Here is a 25,014-nt window from a genome sequence, read left to right as displayed (position 1 = left end):
CATGACATCATTTTCTGGAATTTTCCAAGCTGTTTAAAGGCACAGTCAACTTAGTGTATGTAAACTTCTGACCCACTGGAATTGTGATACAGTGAATTATAAGTGGAATAATTGATCTGTAAACAATTGTTGGAAAAATTACTTGTCACGCACAAATGACTTGCCAAAATTATAGTTTGTTAACAAGACATTTGTGGAGTGGTTGAAAAATTAGTTTTAAGTACTTCTACCTAAGTGTATGTAAACTTCCGGCTGCAACTGTATGCACACACACGCAGACCTACACAACAGAAACACACACACTCACACACTTTTACACTCATCATATGCTGCTGCTACCCTGTTCTTTATTTTACTCTATTTAGTCAATTTGCCTTGCCTTCATGTACATATCTACCTCAAATACCTCGTACCCCTGCACATTTATCTGGTAATAGTACTACCTGTATATAGGTCCATTCTTGTGTTACTATTATATTTTTTATCTTTATCTTCTGCATTGTTGGGAAGGGCTCGTAAGCAAGCATTTCACAGTAAAGTAGCATTTATTTCACACCAGTTGTATTCTGCGTATGTGACGTAACATTTGATATCACAGAGGGGCCATTATAATGAGCGAGGTCCACTCTTATCATTCTCATACACAAGATAAGATAACATGAGGTTTGTGTTTAGCCGTGCTGGGTATTTTTGGAAGAGGCCCTGTGAATGCCGGCACTATCCCAGGCTGCATGTTAGAGGGCTGAGGCAGGGAGGTGGCAGGTATCCATGGTCGACAGGTGTCCAGCTGACAGCTCCTCTCCGGGAGGGCCGTGGGCCCGCTCTAACCCAGCTCTCATCACCCGCTGGCCTGGCTACTGCCTCTGGAGCTACAGACACATACACACAGTGGTGGTGAGCTGAAGGGGCCTGTAGGGGCATGAAGCTGCTCCCTGTCATCAGAGACACTTCTTCCAGTGTCAGAGGGTTAAAGAACAGCACTGCAGAAAAGATAATTGATATTTGAGTCTGGTTTGATGTTTACATTTTTTATTTTTTTTAAACTTTCTAGCAAGATGATGAGGGCTATGGACATCTGCAGACTCAGCAGAAATGGAGGCCTTTCTTAAAGCCGCAGCTCTGACTCGCTCCTGACTGACCTTATTTAAGTGAAAACAGAGAGGCAACTCATTGTTAAACACTTTAATGTAGTGCTCTCAGAGCCCTCCCTGCCGTGCAGATGCTTACCGTGGGGGAACATTTCGACGGAAGATTTAGCTGAAAAGAATCTGATTCTACCTTGCTGCCTGGGCCAGTTGTGTGTGAAGTGGGAGAACAKATGTGCACGGTGTCTGAGAGAGACAGATTCAGTTAGCTGGAGAGAATAAACCCAGCTTCTCCAACAAGCCAGAGAGTGAGTGAGTGAGTGAGTGAGTGAGTGAGTGAGTGAGTGAGTGAGTGAGTGAGTGAGTGAGTGAGAAAGAAAAACAGAAAGAAATAGGGAGAGAGAAGGGAAAAAAAACGAGTGTTCAATGGTATTGATTCTCTGCCAGGAAAACAATCCTTTCCCGTTTGAAGTGTTCTCTGTTCTGCTATTTCCTTCTGGTTTGCAGACTGCTGGGGGATTACTTAAAAAATATCGATAATTGCAGGTCCATTTTTCTGGACGCTAATATTTCAGGGCAGTCGAGGCGCAGGGGTGTACAATATCATGATTGAGTCGCCGGCCACATTGAGCCTGGAAAAGTTACTAGGTTAAGTTCCCCCGTCCAAACCCTGTCATTAAAATGGGTGCATAGCTGGCTCACTAGCTCATCCTTGACAACTGGGAAATATTTACTCATCTCGACCCAGTGAACGATGGCCGTTTCACAGCTTGCTTTTTTTGCCCATTGTTCCCAAAGCCGGTGTAAAGCTGACTGCGTGAGTAAGTTGGTTAGAAAAACACAATTTGTTATTTTGTTAAAATTACAAACTCCTTGAGTGTGTGTCTGCTTTTGCAGTACATTTCCAAACATCTGTGATCATGTGGCAGCAGGTGAGGTGTGATACCGAACGCTGGCTCCTCAACGCATAATGAGATAAAGTCTTGACACTACTCACTGAAACATTCATTTCTCATCTACTACTTGCCATTTTCGGAGCAACGTGAACCCGCTCCTCTCTGCTCTTTCTATTTGTTTGTGTTTGACATGGCCTATCCTGTTTTAGCCCTGGACCGCTTGAGTGAATTGCGCTTGTTTTGTAAGAGGGGATTTTCCACAGACAGTGCTGGCATCCAGTCTTAACCACAAGCATCTGAGAGCTCCTCAATCTGGTGGTCAGAGAGAGAGAGAGACTGCCACGTTAGATTCATGTGGGGGGCGAAAAAACAAGTCTAAAATAAAACATGGGGGGTTGCTTGCTGCCAGGGAAATAGGGGCTATGGGGACATGTGAGCCCCCTGTTGATTGGGAGCTGCTGAGAGTGTGGCGTGAAGCAGGAGGCCAGGAGAGCAGGGGAGGGATGGGATGGGGGTGTAGCGCAGGAGGGAGGAAGCAGTGTGGGGGGTGATGGGCGGAAAACTCTAGACCCGACCTTGGGAGGGAGTGCTCTTTCTGTCACCCTATACCCTCTGGGAGCCCTCCACCAGTCCAGCAGGCATCCCATCCTGCCACAGCAAAGTAACTCTGCCGTCAACAATCCCATAATGCCCTGATGGCAGCACACACACGAACACACATGCGGCCTGGGAGGGAGGGGACTAGGGGGATAGCTCATGACACTATGTGCACAGGGAGAAATTACTTAAGCATGTCCGGCGTCTTTATTGGCCCCGATTAGAAAGGGAACTGAGAGCCCAGACAATAATTCATGCTCCATCTACAGTATATGTGACGGGAGGTGGAGGAGAGGGTCGCTCTCACCTCACAGTGTTAGTAACCTACTGCAGGGTAACTCACCATGGGGGGTTAAGAAAAGCCACTGAGTCCCCAGTGTTTGTGCATAAGTATGTACGCCTACATATGTCCCCTTTGTCACTTAAAGTCATTGCCACAAAGACCACTGGAACCAGTTCATTTGTGCATGGACAGTCGTGACACAAATGGAAAGGCCAGAGACGTTGTGGGTTTAGAAATGCTCTCTCTTATTGTCTATTTATTTGTTCTCTGGCTGTCCATTGTGTGCGGTTATGGTAATTACGATGCTTTGCATAACATACACTCAGAGGTCTTCAAAATACTCCCCCAGCGCTTGGATAGCAGTAGTAGACAACAATGAAAATAGAAGCACCAGTAGCTGAGGTCTCGCACTCCTGACCGCAGGGTGTCGGGTTCAAATCCCAACCAGGCTACAGCTGTGAATTTTACCCTAATTGCTCTGTGGGGAAACGGAGAGCCTGAGTAGCTTCCAGGGTATCTTCACTGTGGACCAGGGCATCTGCCAAGCAACATGTTCAATGGAAATCATAGACCTCTCCATTGCATGAATGAATAATCATTGTCAGGGAGCATGAGAGCAAAGCTCATCATGGACAAGGTTTTCATGTGGCAAGTAAAAAGAGATTACGTGTGAGCATTGGTGGGGAGGGTTGTTCTTGGATCTTGTGTTAAAACCCGGTTCCTTCACTGGCCTGAGTCTGTTGTGGGAGAACGCTTCTCAGCAGTGCTAACCAAACTCTTTCCCCTGGATCACTCCACCTAATCCTGATTGGCCCGTGGGTGATAGCCATTAGTGCTCAAGTAAACCCATACTGTAAATCTAGAGGTTATTCTTGCCTCAACTTTTTTTTTGTCTGAAAAAGAGTGTCAATGTCTGCGTTTTTTTCTATTAGAGAAAGAGGAGATTGAAAACAAGTGAGGGAAAGACAGATAGATAAAACAGCGAGCGAGAGCACTTTCAGATCCAGGAGAGTAGAGCAGAGGAAGAGCTCTTCTCTGTCTCCTGACAGGGAGGACGTAATGTCTCTGAGGAGATGAGGGACTTCTTACCATCATTATTTGCACCTGCAGCAGCTGCATAGATCTGCCGAGTGTCATGGCTCACTCCCAGGCTTTAGGTGGGCTAACGAGGTGCCTTCAATTCTCAATCTCTAGTTTCTTCCTAACAGTCAATGGTTGGCGGTTTAGGTCACTGGAACGTTGCTTGCCTAACACTCTTCCCAGAAATGTGGCTGGTTGAAAGATTTAAGGCGTATGAAATTCTATTGTTCATCTCCAAGATCAACAGTCAGTTTGTCTTAATCTTGTTATCGTACCAACAACAAATTACAAACAGATTGTAGTTTATGTAAATGAATACAGATGTCCCCAGTTGTCTCACTAAGAAAATGGGAGGTAATCTAGACAGGTAAGTGTAACATAGATTAACTTTGAAATGTGACAAATACAGCATGTCTCTGATGGTTTTATACGGGTATATAGTTAGATAGATTATGTCATTATGGTCAAAGAGTGAAGCGGAGTGAGACAGAGAGACAGACAGAGGCCAGCTGTGAGGAAATACTCGGTTACAGCATTACAACCATTATGGCATGGGGATACTCACTGTCGCTGTGTGTCGTGAGTGCAATTCAATAGAGTGATTAGGAAGCTTCATGTGTGACCATGACATGGTAGAATAGGTTCTGTTCTGCTGTAGTGTGGTGAGAGGCCAGTAAGAGGTGGAATAAATACCACTGAATAACACTTACTAGCACATTAATGAGGAGTTGAGAGTAAAAACCACTGTTTCTGGGCAGAGAGCGTCATGCCAACATGTCAGGTATTTAAATAACAGGTTAGATTGGAACATGGCTCATATATAGTCATTGATGTGATGTAGTGTACATTGGGTCAACTGAGGCTAGACAGGTATGGGAGGAGACTTTTCTGTTGGTCTGAATGTAAGAAGGCTGCCATCTGGTGACTGGTGTAAGTAATACATACATGGAGAGGCCAGACAGGGTCCTCCAATTATCTTTTTATGAGATAAGTACCATTGGAGCACTGTAAGCTTTGTTTTAACGTCCTAGCATAAAGGCTGCCTACATGCCACTGACCAGTGAATGACATTCTCACCACATGGTTATATGGGCCGAGCCATTACCATTCACATAAAACAATTTCATTTTTGGATGAAACACATGTTAATACTGTATTATGAACCCAGGCCGCTTCTAGCCCACTCAGTGGAAGCGTATGTTCAGGGAGCTGATTCAGATTTCAATTAGCGCAAGAGGGAGGTCTCTGCACTGTGACCCTCCACATCTCCCCCAGATGGTCACGGCAGCTCTAGAGAGACGGTCATTAGCTGCCATTTGCAATTAGTCACATAGAACATTTCCTTCACGGCCACCCAACCTGTGTCTTTGTCAATGCCAGTGTGGTTTTCAGTCCGTTTCTGCTTGATACCAACTTATTTGGTACAACAATGATAGAATAATTGGCTGAAGCAGAAACAGACTAGAAACAAGGTTAACTTGAGTATAGATATTGTAGATATTAGCCTGTTACCAAGCCTGATCCTGTTACGATGTGCTTTCAAACCCAGCACTCCTATTTCTAATCAGCTGTGCGCAGACACCTAGACACAGACGCGGACACACACAGTGGTGTAAGGTAACGGTTCTGTTCCTGACAGAGCGCAGGTGGTCTATAAGAACAGCAGTTGAGTCATGAGCACGTTGATTAATTAGAGCCGATCGTCAGGGAGCTGTCGCGTTCCGCTGCTCTGTGTGTGGTAGGCGGGACAGGGTGGGTTCTACCGGGCCCAAGTGGTCTGCTGGGTCAGCTAGGTGAAATAACATGGTGAGAAATAGCAGCACGCCACGACCCTCCCAGTAAATATTAAAGGGTGTTAATAGTTAATGTTGTCTGCTGTAGGCCCCCACTCCTCTGCAAACACATCTGTACCATGCTGGAGAGGCAGGCAGACTCTAAAAAAGATCTGATCCTTTCAGCACATCGGAAAACAGGTGCCACATCGCGAGCCAAAGCAAGCAGATTACTGAACTCTTGAAAAAGTGAGGTGTGTCAGCGAGAGAACACAAGAGGAGAGCAGTGGGGATTTTAATCACAAGACACTCACTCTGGAGAGCAGAGCACGTCATCTGTTTAATGTCTCCCACACATTGCTCTATAAAAAAACTTCATTACCCTCTTATGACCCTGCACTCTGTGTCCCAGACTGACAGAGCTTCTAGACTCCCACTGTTTACATGAGCCCATCTACAGTATGTCTGCCTGAGTACCTCATCATAACACCTCTCTCAAAGCCATTTTGTGTGTTACTAATGTGTCATGTCTCTATTGTTGTCACTGAGCCTGAGGTGAGACAGGCAGTGTGTCACTTATAGTAGCTAGCTGTCTGTACGTGGCTAACGAGAGTTCTCTGCTCCAGCACACCACCGTCCTCCCCTTCATCATCATTGAGATGAGGACCACGCACCACCAGTATCCCAGCAGGCCTTGTGGACTGATAGCTGTGTGCAGCTTCGCTGTGGGATATGTTCTGTGGTAAGAGCCCCCTTTTCTTCCCACAATGGTAGGCTGGACTCTTTTTTGTTGTTGTTGCTAATTGATAAGAGACCATAAGATGTTATTGTCCGTTTCCACTTAACTTTGGTTTTGGCCATTAAATACAAGAACATACTGTACAGAACAGAGAAACATCACTTTATAAACACTGCATATTGAAGACCAGCAGGCCCGCCCCTCCCCAGTGAGCATGTTATCAGGCTAGCTGGCTACCTCTCCTCTCCAGGCCCATGGCTCTGGCAGCTAGCTCCACTTCAACACCTGTTTCTCATGGCTCTGTCCCTCCACACCCTCATGATGGATGGCCCTCTCCCAGCATAATGACACACAGTCTCTCGCAAATCTCCTGCAGATAAAACAGCCTCTAACCTTCCTCCATCAGTCAGGAAAGAGAGAAAGAGAGAGAGAGAGAGATCTGTCTCTGGTCTGGGAGAGGCCTGCCTTGTGACAAAACATTCTACTGAACCAGAGAACCAGACCCTAATCCTGACACGCACGGCAGATTTAATGCTCACGGAAGAGGGAAGAACAGGAGAGGCTGGGAGCTGGAGGAGCCCTCTACTGCAGCTAACCAGGGCCGACAGCATGGAGAAAGGGTTTCCAGAATCACCTGAAATGTAGGAGCCTCACTAGAAGTGTCAAGGCCCACACCTCTCTCTGTATTAATCCCTGGCTAAAATGAAGAGGATTATATCCCCACACGTCTCACAGGGTCAGAGAATCTGTCTCGCTTCCCTCAGCAGGAGAGGGAAAGTGCTGGAGCTGGGTAAATCCATAGTCTGCCTTACATGGGGATTACCCAGCCATGGGAGTTACAGAGAGAGAGGGGAAGGGAGAGAGAGGAGGAGGGAGTGAAAGAGGGATAGAGAAAGATGTCAAGCCTAAAGTAGGACGAGTTATGCTTCAGTGGCAGACAATCTGATCTGACAATCTGATCTGTCAGAGACCATAAATAATACAGACACAGGTAGGCTCAATAATTAGGATTTTCTAAAATCGGGAAACTGAGGAAATGCTATGTTACTCAAATGAACATTGAATGTAGGGATTTTCCCCTGAATCCATGGAGTCAGTCTAAAAAAAAATATTTTGTGGCTTACGAAAGAAGCATACAGTACATCATAAATGAGGGGAGAGGTCAACGGATGTAACTGTTAGATGAACAACCTTGTTTGCCCCCCACATGTGCAAACGGAAGACCTAATATTCCCATTCAATTAATTGCACAATTGTTGAATTCAGCTAATTGAAGCATTTACATAATTTACCATATTACTCACAGCTTGTCCGTGTGGTCTAAAGTAGTCTAATCACTTGATATTAGTGAGATCACCTGTATTGTGGAGCAGCCTAGGGCCAGGGTAAGGGCCAGTCCAGTCTCACCCTGAGTGATAGCTTTGGAATCAGTGAGCTAAGGAGAGGCTGTGAGTGGAACAGCTGACACTACTCTGTCACTAATGTGCCCTTGTCCAGTACTGTATGTTTCTCTCTGAGACCTCCCCTGGCAGTTTCTCTCTCTCAATTAAATGTAAATTTAAGTAGCTTTATTGCAAGTGAAATAGATAATAAACAAAAGTGAAATGAAAAAAAAAAAGTGCAGTAAACATTACACTCTTTCGCTCTCCCTGAGATCTCCCCTGGCAGTGTCTCTCTCTCTCTCCCTGAGACCTTCCCTGGCAGTCTCTCTCTCTCTCCCTGAGACTTCCCCTGGCAGTCTCTCTCTCTCCCTGAGACTTCCCCTGGTTCAGTAGAATGTTTTGTCACAAGGCAGGTGTCTCTCTCTCTCCCTGAGTTCCCCTGGCAGTGTCTCTCTCTCTCCCTGAGACCTCCCCTGGCAGTGTCTCTCTCCCTGAGACCTCCCCTGGCCAATGTCTCTCTCCCAGAGACCTGAGACCTCCCCTGGCAGTGTCTCTCTCTCTCCCAGAGATCTGAGACCTCCCCTGGCAGTGTCTCTCTCTCTCCCAGAGATCTCCCCTGGCAGTGTTTCTCTCTCCAGAGACCTGAGACCTCCCCTGGCAGTGTTTCTCTCTCTCCCAGAGACCTCCCCTGGCAGTGTTTCTCTCTCTCCCTGAGACCTCCCCTGGCAGTGTTTCTCTCTCTCCTGAGACCTCCCCTGGCAGTGTTTTCTCTCTCTCCCAGAGACAGACCTCCCTGGCAGTGTTTCTCTCTCTCCCAGAGACCTGAGACCTCCCCTGGCAGTGTTTCTCTCTCTCCCAGAGACCTGAGACCCCTGGCAATGTTTCTCTCTCTCCCAGAGACCTGAGACCTCCCCTGGCAGTGTTTCTCTCTCTCCCTGAGACCTCCCCTGGCAGTGTCCTCTCTCCTGAGACCTCCCTGGCAGTGTCTCTCTCCCTGAGACCTCCTGGAGTGTTCTCTCCCTGAGACCTCTCCTGGCAGTGTTTCTCTCTCTCCCTGAGACCTCCCCTGGCAGTGTCTAGCTCAATTAAATGTCAATTTAAGTGGCTTTATTCAAAGTGAAATAGATAATAAACAATAAAAAATAAATAAATTACACTCTCTACCCGAGACATCCCCTGGCTGGCAGTCTCTCTCTCCACTGATGGTACTTCCAATGTCCTCTGCTACTGTTATGTATCAGTAGTACTTTATGTTCAAAAGTGTACAATGAGTATACCAAACATTAGTAACACCTTCCTAATATTGAGTTGCACCACAACCACCTGGATTCACCTGGTCAGTCTGTCATGGAAAGAGCAGATGTCCTTAATGTTTTGTATACTCAGTGTATGTTACATTCATCTCAGTGGTTCAGCATAATTTAGGGCCGGTATGTTTTTAAAATCATCATCTCACTATAAAAAAAGATTGAGTCTCTGGATTCCTACAGTAAGACAGCTGTCTGTCTCACACTCAAATGACCAGACTCCCAACTTTATGAAAAGGAAGTGGCTGGATACTATAGTAGGCAGACAAAGTGACACAGAGAGTGGGTGTACTGCAGCTACAAAGGATCTCCACTTTGGCCATCTTTGAGCCTCTATTGCATACACACGATAACGCACACACTATACACACGGATTTTGTATTGTAGATATGCAGTAGTGGTGGAGTAGGGGCCTGAGGGCACACAGTGTGTTGTGAATGTATTGTAATGTTTTTTTTCTTCATTTTGCTGGACCCCAGGAAGAATAGCAGCTAATGGGGATCCATAGTAAATACAAAAACAGACAAGTGGGTATAATTGAGAAATAAGGTGTGGCTAAGGGCTGTTTTTACGCACAACGCAACACGGAGTGCCTGGATACAGCCGTTAGCCGTGAAATATTGGCCATATACCACAAACCCCCGAGGTGCCTTATTGCTATTATAAACTGGTTACCGACATAATTAGAACACTAAACAAGCAATTTTTGGTCATACCCTTGGTATACTGATATACCACGGCTTTCAACACAACCAGCATTCAAGGCTCAAACCACCCGGTTTATAATATAAACAAACTCTACTCTCTTTCCTTATATATCTCTGTCCTCTATCTCACCCCCCTCCCTCCATCAGGATGTGCTGGGTGCATCATGTGACCGGCGTGTGGGTCTACCCCCTGTTGGAGCAGATCAGTCCCCTGGCGAAGGTGGCCTTCTTCTCCTGCCTCACTGTCCTGATTAACATCTACTACGTCCTGGGAGAGATCCTCAACAGCTACATCTGGGACTGCTCCAAATGTAAGCCCTCAGCACGTCTGGCAGCTGCTCGCTCTGTGTGGGTGTGTGTTCCACAGTGTGGAGCGGGATAGCACGCTAAGGGCCTCTACTAGCATGAATCCTTGTGGTTTCAGAGCCTCTAGTGGTGCTCTCAATCACACCAGCACTCACCCACAAGTGCAAACGAGTTCAAAATGTGTACACACACTAACACATTCACTCAAACACACACACACAAGTACACCGTTGAGCTTACACACACACATACACATTCCTGTACCTATTTGCATTTAAAGTGCGGGCTGGGAGGTCCGTGGGAGGAGAGCTATCTGCAGCGCTACAGATGGGATAGGAGAGAAGAGCCGAAAAGCAGACTGAGTGCAGCTAGCAGACACCAAATCCCTCCATCCCTCCTCCTCCCACCTGTTTAACACTGACCCACAAATCAACACTACCATTCTGTTTCCTCTCACACCCTTACACGTCCTACAATCTGCTCACTCTTCCCACATCTCTCTATCCTTTCTAATTCATCTTCACCTCTCCCGTTTCCTCTTCTCATTTCTTTCCTTCTCCTTCACCCGTTCTCTCCTCTCTCCCTTTTGTTTTCGGTCCCTTCTTCCTCTCCTCTTTCTCCCTCCTTTCTTTCCAATCCCCTCCCTCCTCTCCCTGGTCTAGTCCTGCTGTGATTTAATTCATTTCTCTCTCCCACAGCTCCTTCCCTCAGAGCTCATATTCCCATCTCACCGCTCCAACATAACCGCAATATACCCAAATGGGACATTTAATGATAGCTACAGTATATGAGGCCAATTGGTCTGCTATGAATGTTCAATTGGCATTTCATTTTGGATGGAGTGAATACAGAGTCGTATTAGAAATGATGGTCTCTGAAAATGTACAAACTCTTTAGTATTCCTGTTCTTTTGTCTTATACAACTTCATATTCCCCCCTCAACACCACTGATTCAAGTTATGCATGATTAAACAAGAGAAAACCTTGCATTGATATTAATCTCTGTCTTCCAGGTGTTTTAGACACAGACAAGGCTAAAGCTGACTGAAGGCCATTGCGGAGTAGGAACACTGCGTTGTGGGTCGCTGCAAAGACAGGCCCAATCCCAACCCGGACAGCATAATAACAACCTCTATGTAAATAAATTATTTAAAAATACGTGGGAATATGATCAGATTTTTTTCTCTTTTGAAAATAACCTTTTGGGCATTTAAAGTGCTGAGTCCTCCTCTTGAAGTTGTTGGACTGTAGCTAAGACCTGAGACGCCTGTTTTCCATCAATGACATGGTGGGATATGAGTTCACCCCCTTGCTATGGACTGGAGGTATTACGATGACATTACATTTACTCACGTATTAGTATTTACTATTTAATCATCCTGTTTATCCATCTCTACGACTCAAGTATTATCTGAACACCGAGTATACTGCATTAATGGAATTAACTTATTGCTATGGGTGTGATATTAATCTTAAGATGCTTAGGCACTCCGGCAGAGTTAGCAAAAGCCATGTATCAGGATGAGCTTTCTTCTTATTTCCCCCTTTTCACTGGAGAGCTTTCTAGCGAGGGCATCTCTCCTACAGAGTGGCATGAATGACAGCCTTTTCCTGGTTGTGTAGTGTCTAACAGCTGTAACATAGAATGTTATTTTCTAGGACAGCCAGACTTGTGAGCTCCACTGTTCAAAATTACCCTTTCTTGTTTTTATGTTTTTGTAAAAAAGGGATGACAGCATTTGACTCTTGAAGTGTGTATGGTCTTTCAATAAAAAGGTGTTAAGTTATTTAGAGCGAGTCAGATGTGTCGTGTGTGTGTGTGTGTGTGTGTGTGTCAGTCAGTCTCACTACAGCTCTTCTCTTAAATTAAAAAGAAAAATCAGCACACTTGTGATTTAATGTTTGGCCTATATTTTCTCTGGCATTTCTGTCTGGCTTTTTTAGACGCAGACTCTGCCCTAACATAACAATTCCTTTGTGCAGTGCTGGACAAGCTCTTAACGAGAAACACACATTCCAGTCCATAAGAAAATGGGTTAGCTCGACAGACTAAATAACCAGAAGCTCAATACAAAAGAAATGTACCCATAATATGCCTTTTTATTCACATCACAGCTACTCCAAGGCGCTAGTAACTCTGGGAGACAGACCTCAGAAGGTCTCAAGAAATAATATGTTAGCCTATAAATGACAGTATACCACCGTAGCATAATAGATAAATGGTATAAATTCTTTATGAGTGGCTGTAAGTTTGTTTTGACAGTGATATGATCTCAGCTGCTGTTTATCATTTTTAAACAGGCTGTCATTGTATTACAACCCTATAAAATGTTTAAACGTAGAGCCAAAACACAACCGTGTACTATACTGCATCTCCTCTCTAGCTATCCCCACTTCTTAGAAAACAAAACCTCTAAAAGTTTGCCACCAGTCAGCTCCCGTAATAGTAGCCGTCAGCTCAATTAGATGGAAAAATTCAACTATTCTCATCCATTCCTCTGCAAACACAGTCGTTTGTAGTGAAACAGAAATAGGTGCTCTTGACAACTGTGGTTTTTCATTCTGATAGATAATGACATCTTTGCCGGGTAAGTTGTTTGTATACATTTTTGTCATGGTGGAGTGTGTGCACCGTCGCAGGCTCTCTGTCAGCTTGATAACGAGAGAACGACACTTCATAGTCTTCTCATTAACACTGCCGGTCCCCCATGTGGAGGTGACAAATTGAATGCATTTTGAAGGATTTTTTGCTGGCATACATTAGCATAGTAATTGGGAAGTAAACGGTGTTTGGTAAGCAGGAGAAGCTTGAGCAACATGCAAGGCTTAGTCACAGCCAATCAAAAGTATGATAACTACAAACTTGCAGGCGGAAATGCCAGAGAGTCTGAGCACAAATAACATTACCGCTCAACGCGTACTGACATTAGTGGAAGTAAAAGCAGTTTAAATGCAGCCTTTCTGTTCTCCAGGCTCCAGTGGGTGGAAAATCAGAGTGACACCAAGCAGCTCATTCAGCGGGCACAAGATGGAGGCCCAAATATAGCCCTGCATAGTGGCTCCAAGTACTCACTGTGGTGGCACTCAACCCCTGCACCCTCCAAGCACAGAAAATACGAAGTACAGATCCTTTGGCAAGGTGTGTGTGTGTGTGTGTGTGTTTCTCTACCGGATGTGTGGGGGCAGGCAGCTGAGCATGTGTACTGTGCCAGTCTTAGGCAGGGATCCTGAGTGGTTCTTTGGCCGTAGCAGCAGAGCTCTACATGAGTGACCTTCTGGGGGGGTTGTATGGTCAGAATGTAGCCAAGGGCATGACATCTCTCATCTAACCCGCCACTACTGCAAGCATCAAACATTTAAAACCTTTATGAAGGAATGAACCATAACACACAAAACCAGAGGGAACTGGAGAGAGGTTATTATTACGTGATTAAGATCAATAACATGACAGCATGTAAGGGCCTAATCACTGTTTGTAGAATAAACTCAAAGACAAATTATCTAAAAACCTGAGGGATGGAGCTGGAGAAATGAAAGCACTCTCAAATTCATACACAGTGACTCGGTCAATAAAAAAAAGTGGTCATATGAAGCAGATGCTAAGCTACAGGACTGTTTTGCTAGCACAGACTGGAATATGTTCCGGGATTCATCCAATAGCATTGAGGAGTACACCACATCAGTCACTGGCTTCATCAATAAGTGCATTGATGACATCCCCACAGTGACTGTACGTACATACCCCAACCAGAAGCCATGGATTACAGGCAACATCCGCACTGAGCTAAAGGGTAGAGCTGCCGCTTTCCAGGAGCGGGACTCTAACCCGGAAGCTTATAAGAAATCCCACTATGCCCTCCGACGAACCATCAAACAGGCAAAGCGTCAATACAGGACTAAGATCGAATCGTACTTCACTGGCCCTGAAGCTCGTCGGATGTGGCAGGGCTTGCAAACTAGTAGACTACAAAGGGAAGCACAGCCGAGAACTGCCCAGTGACACGAGCCTACCAGACGAGCTAAATTACTTCTATGCAAGTAACACTGAAACATGCACGAGAGCATCAGCTGTTCCAGACGACTGTGTGATCACGCTCTCCGCAGCCGATGCGAGTAAGACCTTTAAACAGGTCAACATTCACAAGACCGCAGGGCCAGACGGATTACCAGGACGTGTACTCCAAGCATGCGCTGACCAACTGGCAAGTGTCGTCATTCACATTTTCAACCTCTCCCTGTCTGAGTGTAATACCTACATGTTTCAAACAGACCACCATAGTCCCTGTGCCCAAGAACACTAAGGTAACCTGCCTAAATGACTACCGACCCGTAGCACTCACGTCTGTAGCCATGAAGTGCTTCGAAAAGGCTGGTCATGGCTCACATCAACACCATTATCCCAGAAACCCTAGACCCACTCCAATGTGCATACCGCCCCAACAGATCCACAGATGATGCAATCTCTATTGCACTCCACACTGCCCTTTCACCAGGCAGTGTGGAGGCACTGCCAGGCACAACGCCATCATTACCTTTGCCAATGACACAACAGTGACAGGCCTGATCACCAACAATGACAAGACAGCATATAGGGATGAATCTGGGTTTGGCGAATGCCAGAACACTACGTGCCCCAATGCATAGTGCCAACTATAAAAAGTTTGGTGGAGGAGGAATAATGGTCTGGGGCTGTTTTTCATGGTTGGGGCTAGGCCCTAGTTCCAGTGAAGGGAAATCTTAACGCTACAGCATACAATGACATTCTAGACGATTCTGTGCTTCCAACTTTATGGTAACAGTTTGGGGAAGGCCCTTTCCTGTTTCAGCATGACAATTACCCTGTGCACAAAGCGAGGTCCATACACAAATGGTTTGTCGAAATCGGTGTGGAGGAACTTGACTGGCCTGCACAGAGCCCTGACCTCAACCCCATCGAACACCTTTGGGATGAATTGGAACGCCGACTGCGAGCCAGGCCTAATCGCCCAACTACAGTGGGCGAACTCACTAATGCTCTTGTGGCTGAATGGAAGTCCCCACAGAAATGTTCCAACATCTAGCCTTCCCAGAAGAGTAGAGGCTGTTATAGCAGCAAGGCACTTTACAGGCCATGGATAGTGTCCACTGTCCATCCAAACTATGCTGTAAGGGTATAAAACACTATCAATAATATGAAAATAAAAATTAGTGCTGATGAAAAAGGCTGAGCGAATAAGTGAAAAGATGAAAAAGTACATTTGATTTCTTTGTCAGACAAACAAATCCATAGGAACCATGGTTGTGTTCCAAGTCTGTTTCAGGAGCACCCTTTGTTAGCTACTCTCTTTGTCTCATGATCGTTCTCTGCTCCTCACCTCATTACTTAACGAATATTGCCCCCTGCTGGACATCAACAGTATCTCACTCCTTCCTTGTCTTGGGCTTGGGGGCTGAAAGAGAAGGGGGAAAATCCAAGTTGCAGGCATACTGTAGGTGGAAATATTTAAGATACCCATGTTACAAGATAACAGTTGCAGATCTTACCATTTGGGTTCTCCTGTTTATAAAAAGGTCTTCAGCATTTGCACTGCTTCTTCTGCTCTGAAAACATGAGAAACACTGAAAATAAAGGAGTATATATATGAATAAAGTATATGAATGATCCTATTCAACTATTCAAATCAAGGCTGCTGCATTGATGAGGATGTATTTGAACACGGGATGCATTTCTACAAAATGCTGTAAACACTAGACTGTACTTTTAATGATGACCCAGTGTGGGGTAGATTAGCAGAGTTATGTCTAGAACAGATCCACAGTCACCAAACCTGCCATTATAACACCCATACACCATCAGAGGAATGTCTGTCTCACTGTTAAGGCAAAACAGATAATGACCTATACTCAGACATGTACTATAGAGGAATTCTCAAGGTAATAACCCTCACAATGAACATACACAAATGCTACGGTAAACCGCAATGGGTAAACTCAGGTTTACTGGTTGATGAGGTCAAGGATACTGATCAGGCGAAGAGCTCCTGCACACCTGGCGCATGGCTCCAGTCACATAGAGCAGGGTTTCCCAAACTCGCATCTATGTCAAACAAAAAACAATGATTGCAAAGTTAAACAAACCATTATCCAAAGCTTCTTTTTTTTTACCTGTAAAGAGGTGGAGATTATTATTAGCAGACCATTACAAGTAGTTTGTTGTTGTAGTAATTTACTGGTGGGACTGTCCTGTCCTGCCTAGCCACAATGCGCCTTTAGTCGTCACTGTTTCGTTCCGTTTGTTTTACTTCTTCGTAGTGAAAACGCAAAAGATTTTTTGTTTGTTTTGTTTCTCTAAAAGTTAACGCTAAATATGAGGAACGAAACAGCTACCACAAACGGCGCAATGTCCTGCCCCTATGCCTATGTCAAACTTAGCATGTCAAAGACACTGGCCATCAATCTCTGTAAGTCAAAAGCACATGGCTGAAAGTATTTTCTAGAAACGACATACTTTTCCACATTCTCTATCCCCATGTTAGATGTACAGTCTGAGAAACTACATCAATTAGAAGATGCCACAAACACACACGAACTACCAGAATGCTCAAGCGACAGCCTTAACACCATCGCTGCCTGGAACTCATTTATGGCGCTTGGGTGCATTGAGGGGGAAGATAATATTGAACGGACCACTCAGTAATTTACAGATGATCGCAGAAACACCGATGAATCGTTGTCGCTTTGCTTAGTGTTCTGCTTCGCACCTGCGTGTTTGACAGCTAGCAGTACATTATGTACAGTACAGTACATTATGAAGATCCCCGGGCACACTTGTAAGCGACGTCTATCTATCTATCTGGAATTTTATTCCTCATCATGTCTTCTCTACTTTTGGTGGCCTTAACTTCATGTTGTTGTGCAATTATAATATTGACAAAATTCCAGTGAAACTTTCTGCTTTTCATCGGCAGGTTTTCTTGTCATGGTCCTTAATTTATAAACACAATTTTTCTCCACACAGATATTATATATGGGATAATCGGGATATATTGTATAAAAATACTTATTTGTCTTTACATACGATAAAAAATAAGCTGAAACATTTTTATGTAATTAATTTCATTATTCTTTTGGCCAAATTTCATATACACAAATGTAAATTTACTAACAAAAAAACATTTTCTTACCCTACAAAAATAAATTGAACTGTATTTTAAGACTATTAAATACTCTACTAACAAAAAAGCTGTTAGAATTGTAAGTGTATGTATGTCCCTTAAGGTCCTTGTGTAATTGTAATGTGATATTGTACCCCCTAGCTCGATTGCCCATTATATATAATCTATATATACTTGTGTTCCCTTATGTACTTTCTGTATTGATTTGTTGTTAATAAAAATAAATTTTAAAAAGACAAATAACAACATCCCAAAAAATGTAAATAAATAAATTACTTGTAAGCGACGTTGGCTAGCAAAACTCATACGTAGAAACACGTTATCGGGTCGTCTCGCGCCGTACTGCGCATATGCCGGTCGTCAACTCAGAGGCACTCCTTCTATATAAACTTGTTTTTGACGAAAATGAAAACGTGTCAGTTTGTGACTCTCACAGGGTTGGAGTCATAACAAGTTCAACTACAAAAGACATTGGCTCAAATCTAGGTTGTTCCTTTAGATTTCGAGAAAATGAATGAATAAGTAAGATCCCGGGAAGTTTCGCGGTGTTAAGACCTTCTGTCTTTGGCTATACGGACACACCTGGTGCCCAAATTGATTACGTGTGTAAGTATATCGCGCAGCTGAGTGTCAAGTGTGGAATTTTGCAATTGTTTTAGATGCCATTCCCTCAGGTGTTGCTTGATTATTGAGGAACGTGTCAAGACCCGGGCCCTGTTTCAGAAAGCAGGTTTAACAAACTGAGTTTAAACCTGAACTCTGGGTTGACTAACTCTGAGCTGTCAAACTCAAGAGTTTTCGGTTTCAGAGCAGGTGATAACAATTAGTTCAATCAACTCTTGGTTAAGTTAACCCTGAGTTAAACACGTGCATGAGGAGATAAAAAGCCCTCATCAATGGAACGCAGATAACATGATTCATCATGGCAACGGGAGAAAAGGGCTCGAACCTCCTACTTGTCCAGTGGAGTTAGACATATTAATGAATGCGTATGCAGAATATGAGCATATATTTAAGAAAAAAAGCAATGCAGTAGCAGCAGCAAAAGAACGTGAGTTGGCGTGGCAGAAAATTGCTGACCGAGTCAATGCTTGAGTATTAATTTAAAGAAGTTATCTCGAGTGTTCCACTTATTCAACATTTTATATAATATAAATGTGTGTGTGTGTGCATGCGTGCGCGTGTTTAATATTAATGCATGTCCAACCCAACAGGCACAAAACCTACTTGGCAGCCACTGAAGATGAAATATAAAAATATACTTCAAACAGGTAAGATATAATTTCATTACAAGCAATTGTGATGTTGTTTAGCCTACCCTACCTAATTAAACAGCATTCAGTGGCTACATTCAACCTATAATATATTTAAGTAGTTAGTGACATTTTCTAAGCAAAAAAGTGTTTTTCAGCCATCCCAACACTGCCCGTATTTGAAAGTTACACCTAAATTCCTTTGTACATGCATGTCTCTGAATTTGTGCTTACAATTATAACCAATAGAAAAAGGCTGAGGGCTGAAAAACAGGTGAGGGTCCACCACCACTCACAGAGGCTGAAGAGATGACCCTCAGTCAAAACAGTGGGTGACCTATTGATGAAGGTATCTTTGGAGGAGCTCATCTGACCCAGCCACCCCCCAGGACACAAGGGCCTACATAAGAGTTTAGTTATTCACATTAATGATACGTACATTCATCCTTTTGCCAGTGTTTCCTCAGTGATGCCCACCCATCCATCTTAGACACAACTTTGTACAATTATTTGTAATTGACTTATGTTACTTTTTCAGATTCTTAGTTGTCCTTCAGATCTATTTTAAGGTGACTCAGAATTATATATTTGAAAAAATTGTAATGTGGCCTACACACTGTTGTAAAACCAAAATTCAAATTATGTGGGGCACTTTTCTGGGTAAAGTTATAATTGAACTGTCTAATCTTAATATTCTACCAGTTACTGATCGTATAATCTGTCTGGAGCCTTCTGCCATAACAGACCTCCATGCAGTTGTAAGTACTCTTAATACTCCACTGATTTTTCATAATGGGTTAGAGTAGAACACCAAAATTGTTACTTTTCATTACAGGAGGATGATGATGAAGACACCTTGTCAGCTGCCACAGAGAGGGAAGATACAGAGAGGCCTATTGAGGATCACACCTTAAAAATAACATTTAACAGTTGATGATAGTGTTGTACCATAATAAAACTTGCACCTTTTTCTCTAACAGAGCAATGCTGGAAATTACACCTACACAGCACAACTTACCTCAGTAAGATTCTGTTCAACATTGGCCCATTACATACAATGAAACTAAGTAGACCTGGCAGTGAAATTCAATGTCATTTTTTAGTGTTCCTATAGCTCCCTGTGAAAAAGCTGTACAAGGTGTACTTAAAGAACCAAATTGAAAAATGTAATTTAGAAATTGACCACAAGGCTGCAGATGCAAAAGATAGAAATACAACTGCTGGAACATCAGTTAAAGGTGGGTGAGGTGCCCACAGGTGGATGATTTTACTTGTTTGAACAACATAAATATTAAACTACTGCACTGCATTTGTACTTGCAGGAAATAAAGAAGACTTCATAAAAATAAAGGCATATTGTCTTTATTTAACACTGGGGAGGTGATGGGTCAATCAGAAATGGTAGCATATTGTGTCTGACTCCTCTTCCATCTTGTGCGTCAGCGGGGTGATGTCATGATCGTTCACTGGTTGAGTAGGACATTGTTCTCCTCTAATTGTGGCAATGTTGTGGAGAATCACACATGCCATTTCTGGGGTGACCCTGAGCCTACGAAGGCACTGGAACTGGACCTTGAGCATCCCAATGGTCATCTCTACCCTGGATCGTGTCCTGCAGTGAGCCAAGTTATAACGTTGCTGCGGGCCGTGCCCAGGATCAGGGTAAGGGGTCAGCAAATAGGGCTGGGAGGGGTACCCTTTGTCACCGAGCTGGTTACCATTGAACTCTCCTATAATACGAGGCTACAGTTTAAATGTTCAGCTGCAATAGGAGGAAACAAAATATTGATTATAATAGGATATAGCTATATGTATGTACAATTGAAGTTGGATGTTTACATACACTCAATTAGTATTTGGTAGTATTGTTTAACTTGGGTCAGATGTTTTGGGTAGCCTTCCACACAAGCTTCCCACAATATGTTGGGTGAATTTTGGCTCATTCCTCCTGACAGAGCTGGTATAACGGAGTCAGGTTTGTAGGCCTCCTTGCTTGCACAAGTTTTTTCAGTTCTGCCCACAAATTTTCTATAGGATAGAGGGGTCCGGGCTTTGTGATGGCCCCTCCAATACCTTGACTTTGTTGTCCTTAAGCTATTTTGCCACCACTTTGGAAGTATGCTTGGGGTCATTGTCCAGTTGGAAGATCCATTTGCGACTAAGCGTTAACTTCCTGACTGATGTCTTGAGATATTGCTTCAATATATCCACATAACTTTCCTTCCCCATGGTACCATCTATTTTGTGAAGTGCACCAGTCCCTCCTGCAGCAAAACACCCCCACAACATGATGCTGCCACCTCCGTGCTTCACGGTTGGGATGGTGTTCTTCGACTTGCAAGCCTCCCCCTTTTTCCTCCAAACATAACGATGACCAAACAGTTCTAGTTTTGTTTCACCAGACCAGAGGACATTTCTCCAAAAAGTACGATCTTTGTTCTCATGTGCAGTTGCAAACCGTAGTCTGGCTTTTTTATGGCAGTTTTGGAGCAGTGGCTTCTTCCTTGCTGAGCGGCCTTTCAGGTTATGTCGATATAGGACTTGTTTTACTGTGGATATAGATACCTTTGTACCTGTTACCTCCAGCATCTTCACAAGGTCCTTTGCTGTTTTTCTGGGATTGAGTTGCACTTTTAGCCCCAAAGTACATTAATCTCTTGGAGACAGAATGTGTCTCCTTCCTGAGCGGTAATGCGTGGTCCCATGGTTTTTATACTTGTGTACTATTGTTTGTACAGATGAACATGGTACCTTCAGGCATTTGGAAATTGCTCCCAAGGATGAACCAGACTTGTGGAGGTCTCAAAAAACAAACATCTGAGGTCTTGGCTGATTTCTTTTGATTTTTCCCATAATGTCAAGCAAAGAGGCACTGAGTTTGAAGGTAGGCCTTGAAATACATCCACAGGTACACCTCCAATTGACTCAAATTATGTCAATTAGCCTATCAGAAGCTTCTAAAGCCATGACAATTTTCCAAGCTGTTCAAAGGCACAGTCAACTTAGTGTATGTAAACTTCTGACCCATGGGAATTGTGAAATAATCTGTCTGTAAACAATTGTTGGGAAAATGACTTGTGTCATGCACCAAGTGGATGTCCTAAACAACTTGCCAAAACTATAGTTTGTTAACAAGAAATTTGTGGAGTGGTTGAAAAATGAGTTTTAATGATGCCAACCTATGTGTATGTAAGCTTCTGACTTCAACTGTATAAACTCACCACGGGCAAATCTAGAGCACAGTGTACATTCACGAAAAATTAATGAGTCATGCACAGACCCAGGCCACTTTGCTTTGACGTTGCTGATGTGGGCTGCATCACATATGATCTTCACAGTGCAGAACAGTAATTAGCTGCAGTAGCTGTATTGTGAAGTATCTTTTATTTGGAATGCTAAAGGCTACTATTTAGGCCTACCTGCACATTAATGCTGTGGAAAGACTTCCTATTCACATAATCTCCTTCCTTTACTGAAGGCGCTGTGATAGGAATATGAGTGCCATCTATGCAGCCAATCACACCTGGAAACCCTAAATATATCAAATTAACTGATTTAGTGCTTCATACTAAATACATTAATTATTGCTTAGACTGATACCTGTAATTCTGTGGCATTCTTCTTTGAGTCTTGTGAGTCTGTGACTTGGGTACGCCACAAGTGTACAGTAAACGTTTCAGTGCAAGTCACATTTCTGACGGCCCAACAGACGGTTGCCTTGGAAATATGCTCATCGTCACCAATGTTATAGAAAACTCCCGTTGGCAAAAAAACGAAGTGCAACAAATTAATTTATTCCAAACAGAGCATGTCCATGATGTGTCATATGAACGATATGAGGGCTGAGAATATTGTTCAGATGAATGATCGATTGAACATTTCTGTTTTTCTGCACAAACATAATCAGGGAATGATAAAACATCCAAGTGGGGTCTGATCACCCTCTCCCAACAGATTTCTGTGGAGTATTTGTGCTTCAATTTCAACTGGCTCTTCAAGAAAAGGACATGCCATGTCTGACACCTTCTTAAATCTGCAGGCTTCAGCTAAAGAGGAGAAACTCAGGGCTAGTTGAAAACCTGCCAGCAAGCAGGTTAGCTTCACAGAGTATGTTGCCATAGTAACTGACTCAGAGTTAAACTGAACTGGCTTTGTGAAACCGAAAACCCAGAGTTTCCTTCAACTCTGAGTCAACTAACTCTGAGTTTTCACAAAACCCGCTTTCTGAAAGAGGGCCCTGACCCTCTGAACATACCTACAATTAACCCTGTTGACTCATCAGTAGGAAAAATGTGTTTTTGTTTTAGTACATTCAACAACAATAGAGCTATACGAGCTTTGTTTCAACAGGAAACTTATGGAATGGTTTTATTGATAATATATGTTGGGAAAATGTTTGGATGTTGCCACATACCTACTTAACACAATTAAGGAAGTTTCTTTTAAAATTATTCATAAATATTATACTGCCAACCACTATATGAAGAAGTTTAAAAAAACAAATTCAAAGTTGTAGGTTTTGTAATGACCACCCAGAAACAGTGTTGCACCTTTTTTTGGCATTGTATTCATGTAAGGAATTTGTGGCAAGACATCAGTAGATTTATAATTGAACACATTTATGAAGATTTTACACTATTATGGAGAGATGTGCTGTTGGATTCTTTACTTATGATAGAAATAAGTTGAAATAATTTGAAATTAATTTCATTATTCTTTTGGTCAAATTTCATATTCACAAATGTAAATGTACAAACAAAACACATTTTCTTACACTGCAAAAATAAATTGAACTATTTTAAGACAATTAAATACTCTACCAACAAAAAAGCTGTTAGAATTATAATGTGTGTATGTCCCATAAGGACCTTGTGTAATGTGATATTGTACCCCCTAGCCCAATTGTCGTTTGTGTATATATATACACTTGTGTTCCCCCATATACTTGTGTTGATTTGTTGTTAATAATACAATTACAACATTGTTTATTATTTTTTAAAGAGTAGTGAGGAGACGAATGTATTCGGTTCAGTCAGTCGGCAACAACAAATAAAGTAATGTTCATTTTGATGGGCGAGGGAGAAAACTTGTAATTGGTCACCACTTACTTGTACATATCTACCTCAATTACCCCGTACCCCTGCACTTTGCCTCGGTACTGGTACCACGTGTATATTGCCAAATGATCGTTACTCATTGTGTATTTATTCCTCGTGTTATTATTTCTCTTTGCATTGTTGGCAGGGACCGGATTAAGAAATCATAGGCACCCAGCCTTTTAAAAACGCATTTCATTCAATTTTACGTAATTTGTATGACAGAATACATTAGCTGATACTTTTTTAATGGCACAGAAATGATCGAAATGAGTGGCTACTAACAAATGTCGATCTGGTCTTGAATTCAAACAAACAAGCCGTGCCAATGAAACGACACACATATTGTACAATATAAGCACGAAATATATAAACAGTATATTATAGGCTACAAAGTAGGCTACTAAATACAATTTTCATTGGCACACTGACTCACCAAACGATGAAGCCATAGGCTACTCAAGGTGATGGCCGATGCACTAGTCGTGGCTTGGTAAATAAACAGTGCTACTGTTAGCAACAAATTGGGAGTTGTTGAGGAATGTTTTTATATACTGGTTCAACAGACAGATTAGTCTTCTCTTTCCAAACCGTGCATTCTTCCAGCGATTGTATTTTGAAATCTGCAAAAGGCAAATTGACAGCGCAACCAACCATATATATATATATATATATATATATATATATATATATATATATATATATATAATCGATATAGTTTATAATTGGATTATATCTATGGCCACAAAGCAACAAACTGTACCGCGGCATCCCCGACTGTATGCATACCGATAACTGCCAAAATAAAGAAAACACTTGAGTAAACAAGTGATACAAAGTATATGTTATGGTGTAGGGTGCATTTTGATGCAATGGTTTAAATCCACTTGTAGAATCTATGCCAAGGTGCATTGAATCTGTTCTGGCTGCTCGTGGTGGCGCAGCACCCTAAAACACTTTATGTTGGTGTTTCCTTAAATTTGACAGATAGCCTACCTGTATGTGCTTGTGATAACGTAATCCACATTTATTTTTTATAACCTGTTGATCCTCTATGGCTAAATTATGCTCTCTGGTGTATTTTGAACATTTAGAGCGGGCTCCTGTGGGTGGATAATTTGTATTATTTATTTTATACAATTTTTTGCCTCTTGGGCACCGCCCTGACACACAATTGACCAGTCATTTTTATGTATTTATTATTCAGTTTAAAATGTAGGCCTACTACTGCGGCATTCACGTCTATATTTTTTGTACAAAAAAGATGACTGAATGATTCTGAAAATCTCCCAAGTTCCAACTTTGGCAGACAAGTTTCAAATTGTAGTTGAAGTTTCTAGCCACAAACACAAATTAC

General features: G+C 42.9%; 1 protein-coding gene and 2 long non-coding RNA genes across 9 annotated transcripts in view; 2 read left to right on the top strand and 1 right to left on the bottom strand.

Moving 5' to 3' along the window:
- Positions 1-11,941, top strand: part of LOC112068148 (androgen-induced gene 1 protein) — a 50,683-nt gene extending 38,742 nt beyond the window's left edge. For 4 of the 5 annotated variants that reach the window (XM_024135204.2, XM_070438052.1, XM_070438051.1 and 1 more), the window contains 3 exons: positions 6,340-6,455; positions 9,996-10,159; positions 11,168-11,941. In XM_024135204.2, coding sequence (XP_023990972.1) covers positions 6,340-6,455; positions 9,996-10,159; positions 11,168-11,202 — 315 coding nt within the window. In that variant the 3' untranslated portion in view covers positions 11,203-11,941. The remainder of the gene's footprint in view (positions 1-6,339; positions 6,456-9,995; positions 10,160-11,167) is intronic. The other variant, XR_002893524.2, reaches the window with a different exon arrangement.
- On the bottom strand, positions 339-16,767 carry LOC112068150 (uncharacterized). Its single transcript, XR_002893526.2, has 5 exons — positions 16,642-16,767; positions 16,157-16,230; positions 15,678-15,998; positions 15,509-15,583; positions 339-869 (listed from the first exon to the last, which is right to left on the bottom strand). It is a non-coding gene; the product is annotated as an uncharacterized lncRNA (long non-coding RNA).
- An 826-nt stretch (positions 16,768-17,593) lies between these two features.
- Positions 17,594-19,889, top strand: LOC112068154 (uncharacterized). 3 transcript variants are annotated; one of them, XR_002893529.2, is made up of 5 exons: positions 17,927-18,359; positions 18,523-18,579; positions 18,811-19,130; positions 19,264-19,319; positions 19,397-19,889. It is a non-coding gene; the product is annotated as an uncharacterized lncRNA (long non-coding RNA). The 3 variants fall into 3 exon arrangements; XR_002893528.2 differs by lacking the exon at positions 17,927-18,359 and adding an exon at positions 17,594-17,914 and having other exon boundaries at positions 18,811-19,319; XR_002893527.2 differs by having other exon boundaries at positions 17,925-18,359; positions 18,811-19,319.
- Positions 19,890-25,014: the final 5,125 nt, after the last annotated feature.

The sequence above is a fragment of the Salvelinus sp. IW2-2015 genome, unplaced genomic scaffold, assembly GCF_002910315.2.
Source record: "Salvelinus sp. IW2-2015 unplaced genomic scaffold, ASM291031v2 Un_scaffold86, whole genome shotgun sequence".
NCBI classification, from domain to species: domain Eukaryota; kingdom Metazoa; phylum Chordata; class Actinopteri; order Salmoniformes; family Salmonidae; genus Salvelinus; species Salvelinus sp. IW2-2015.
Note: the sequence above shows the minus strand (reverse complement) of the source record. Positions and strands in the feature narration are given on the sequence as shown.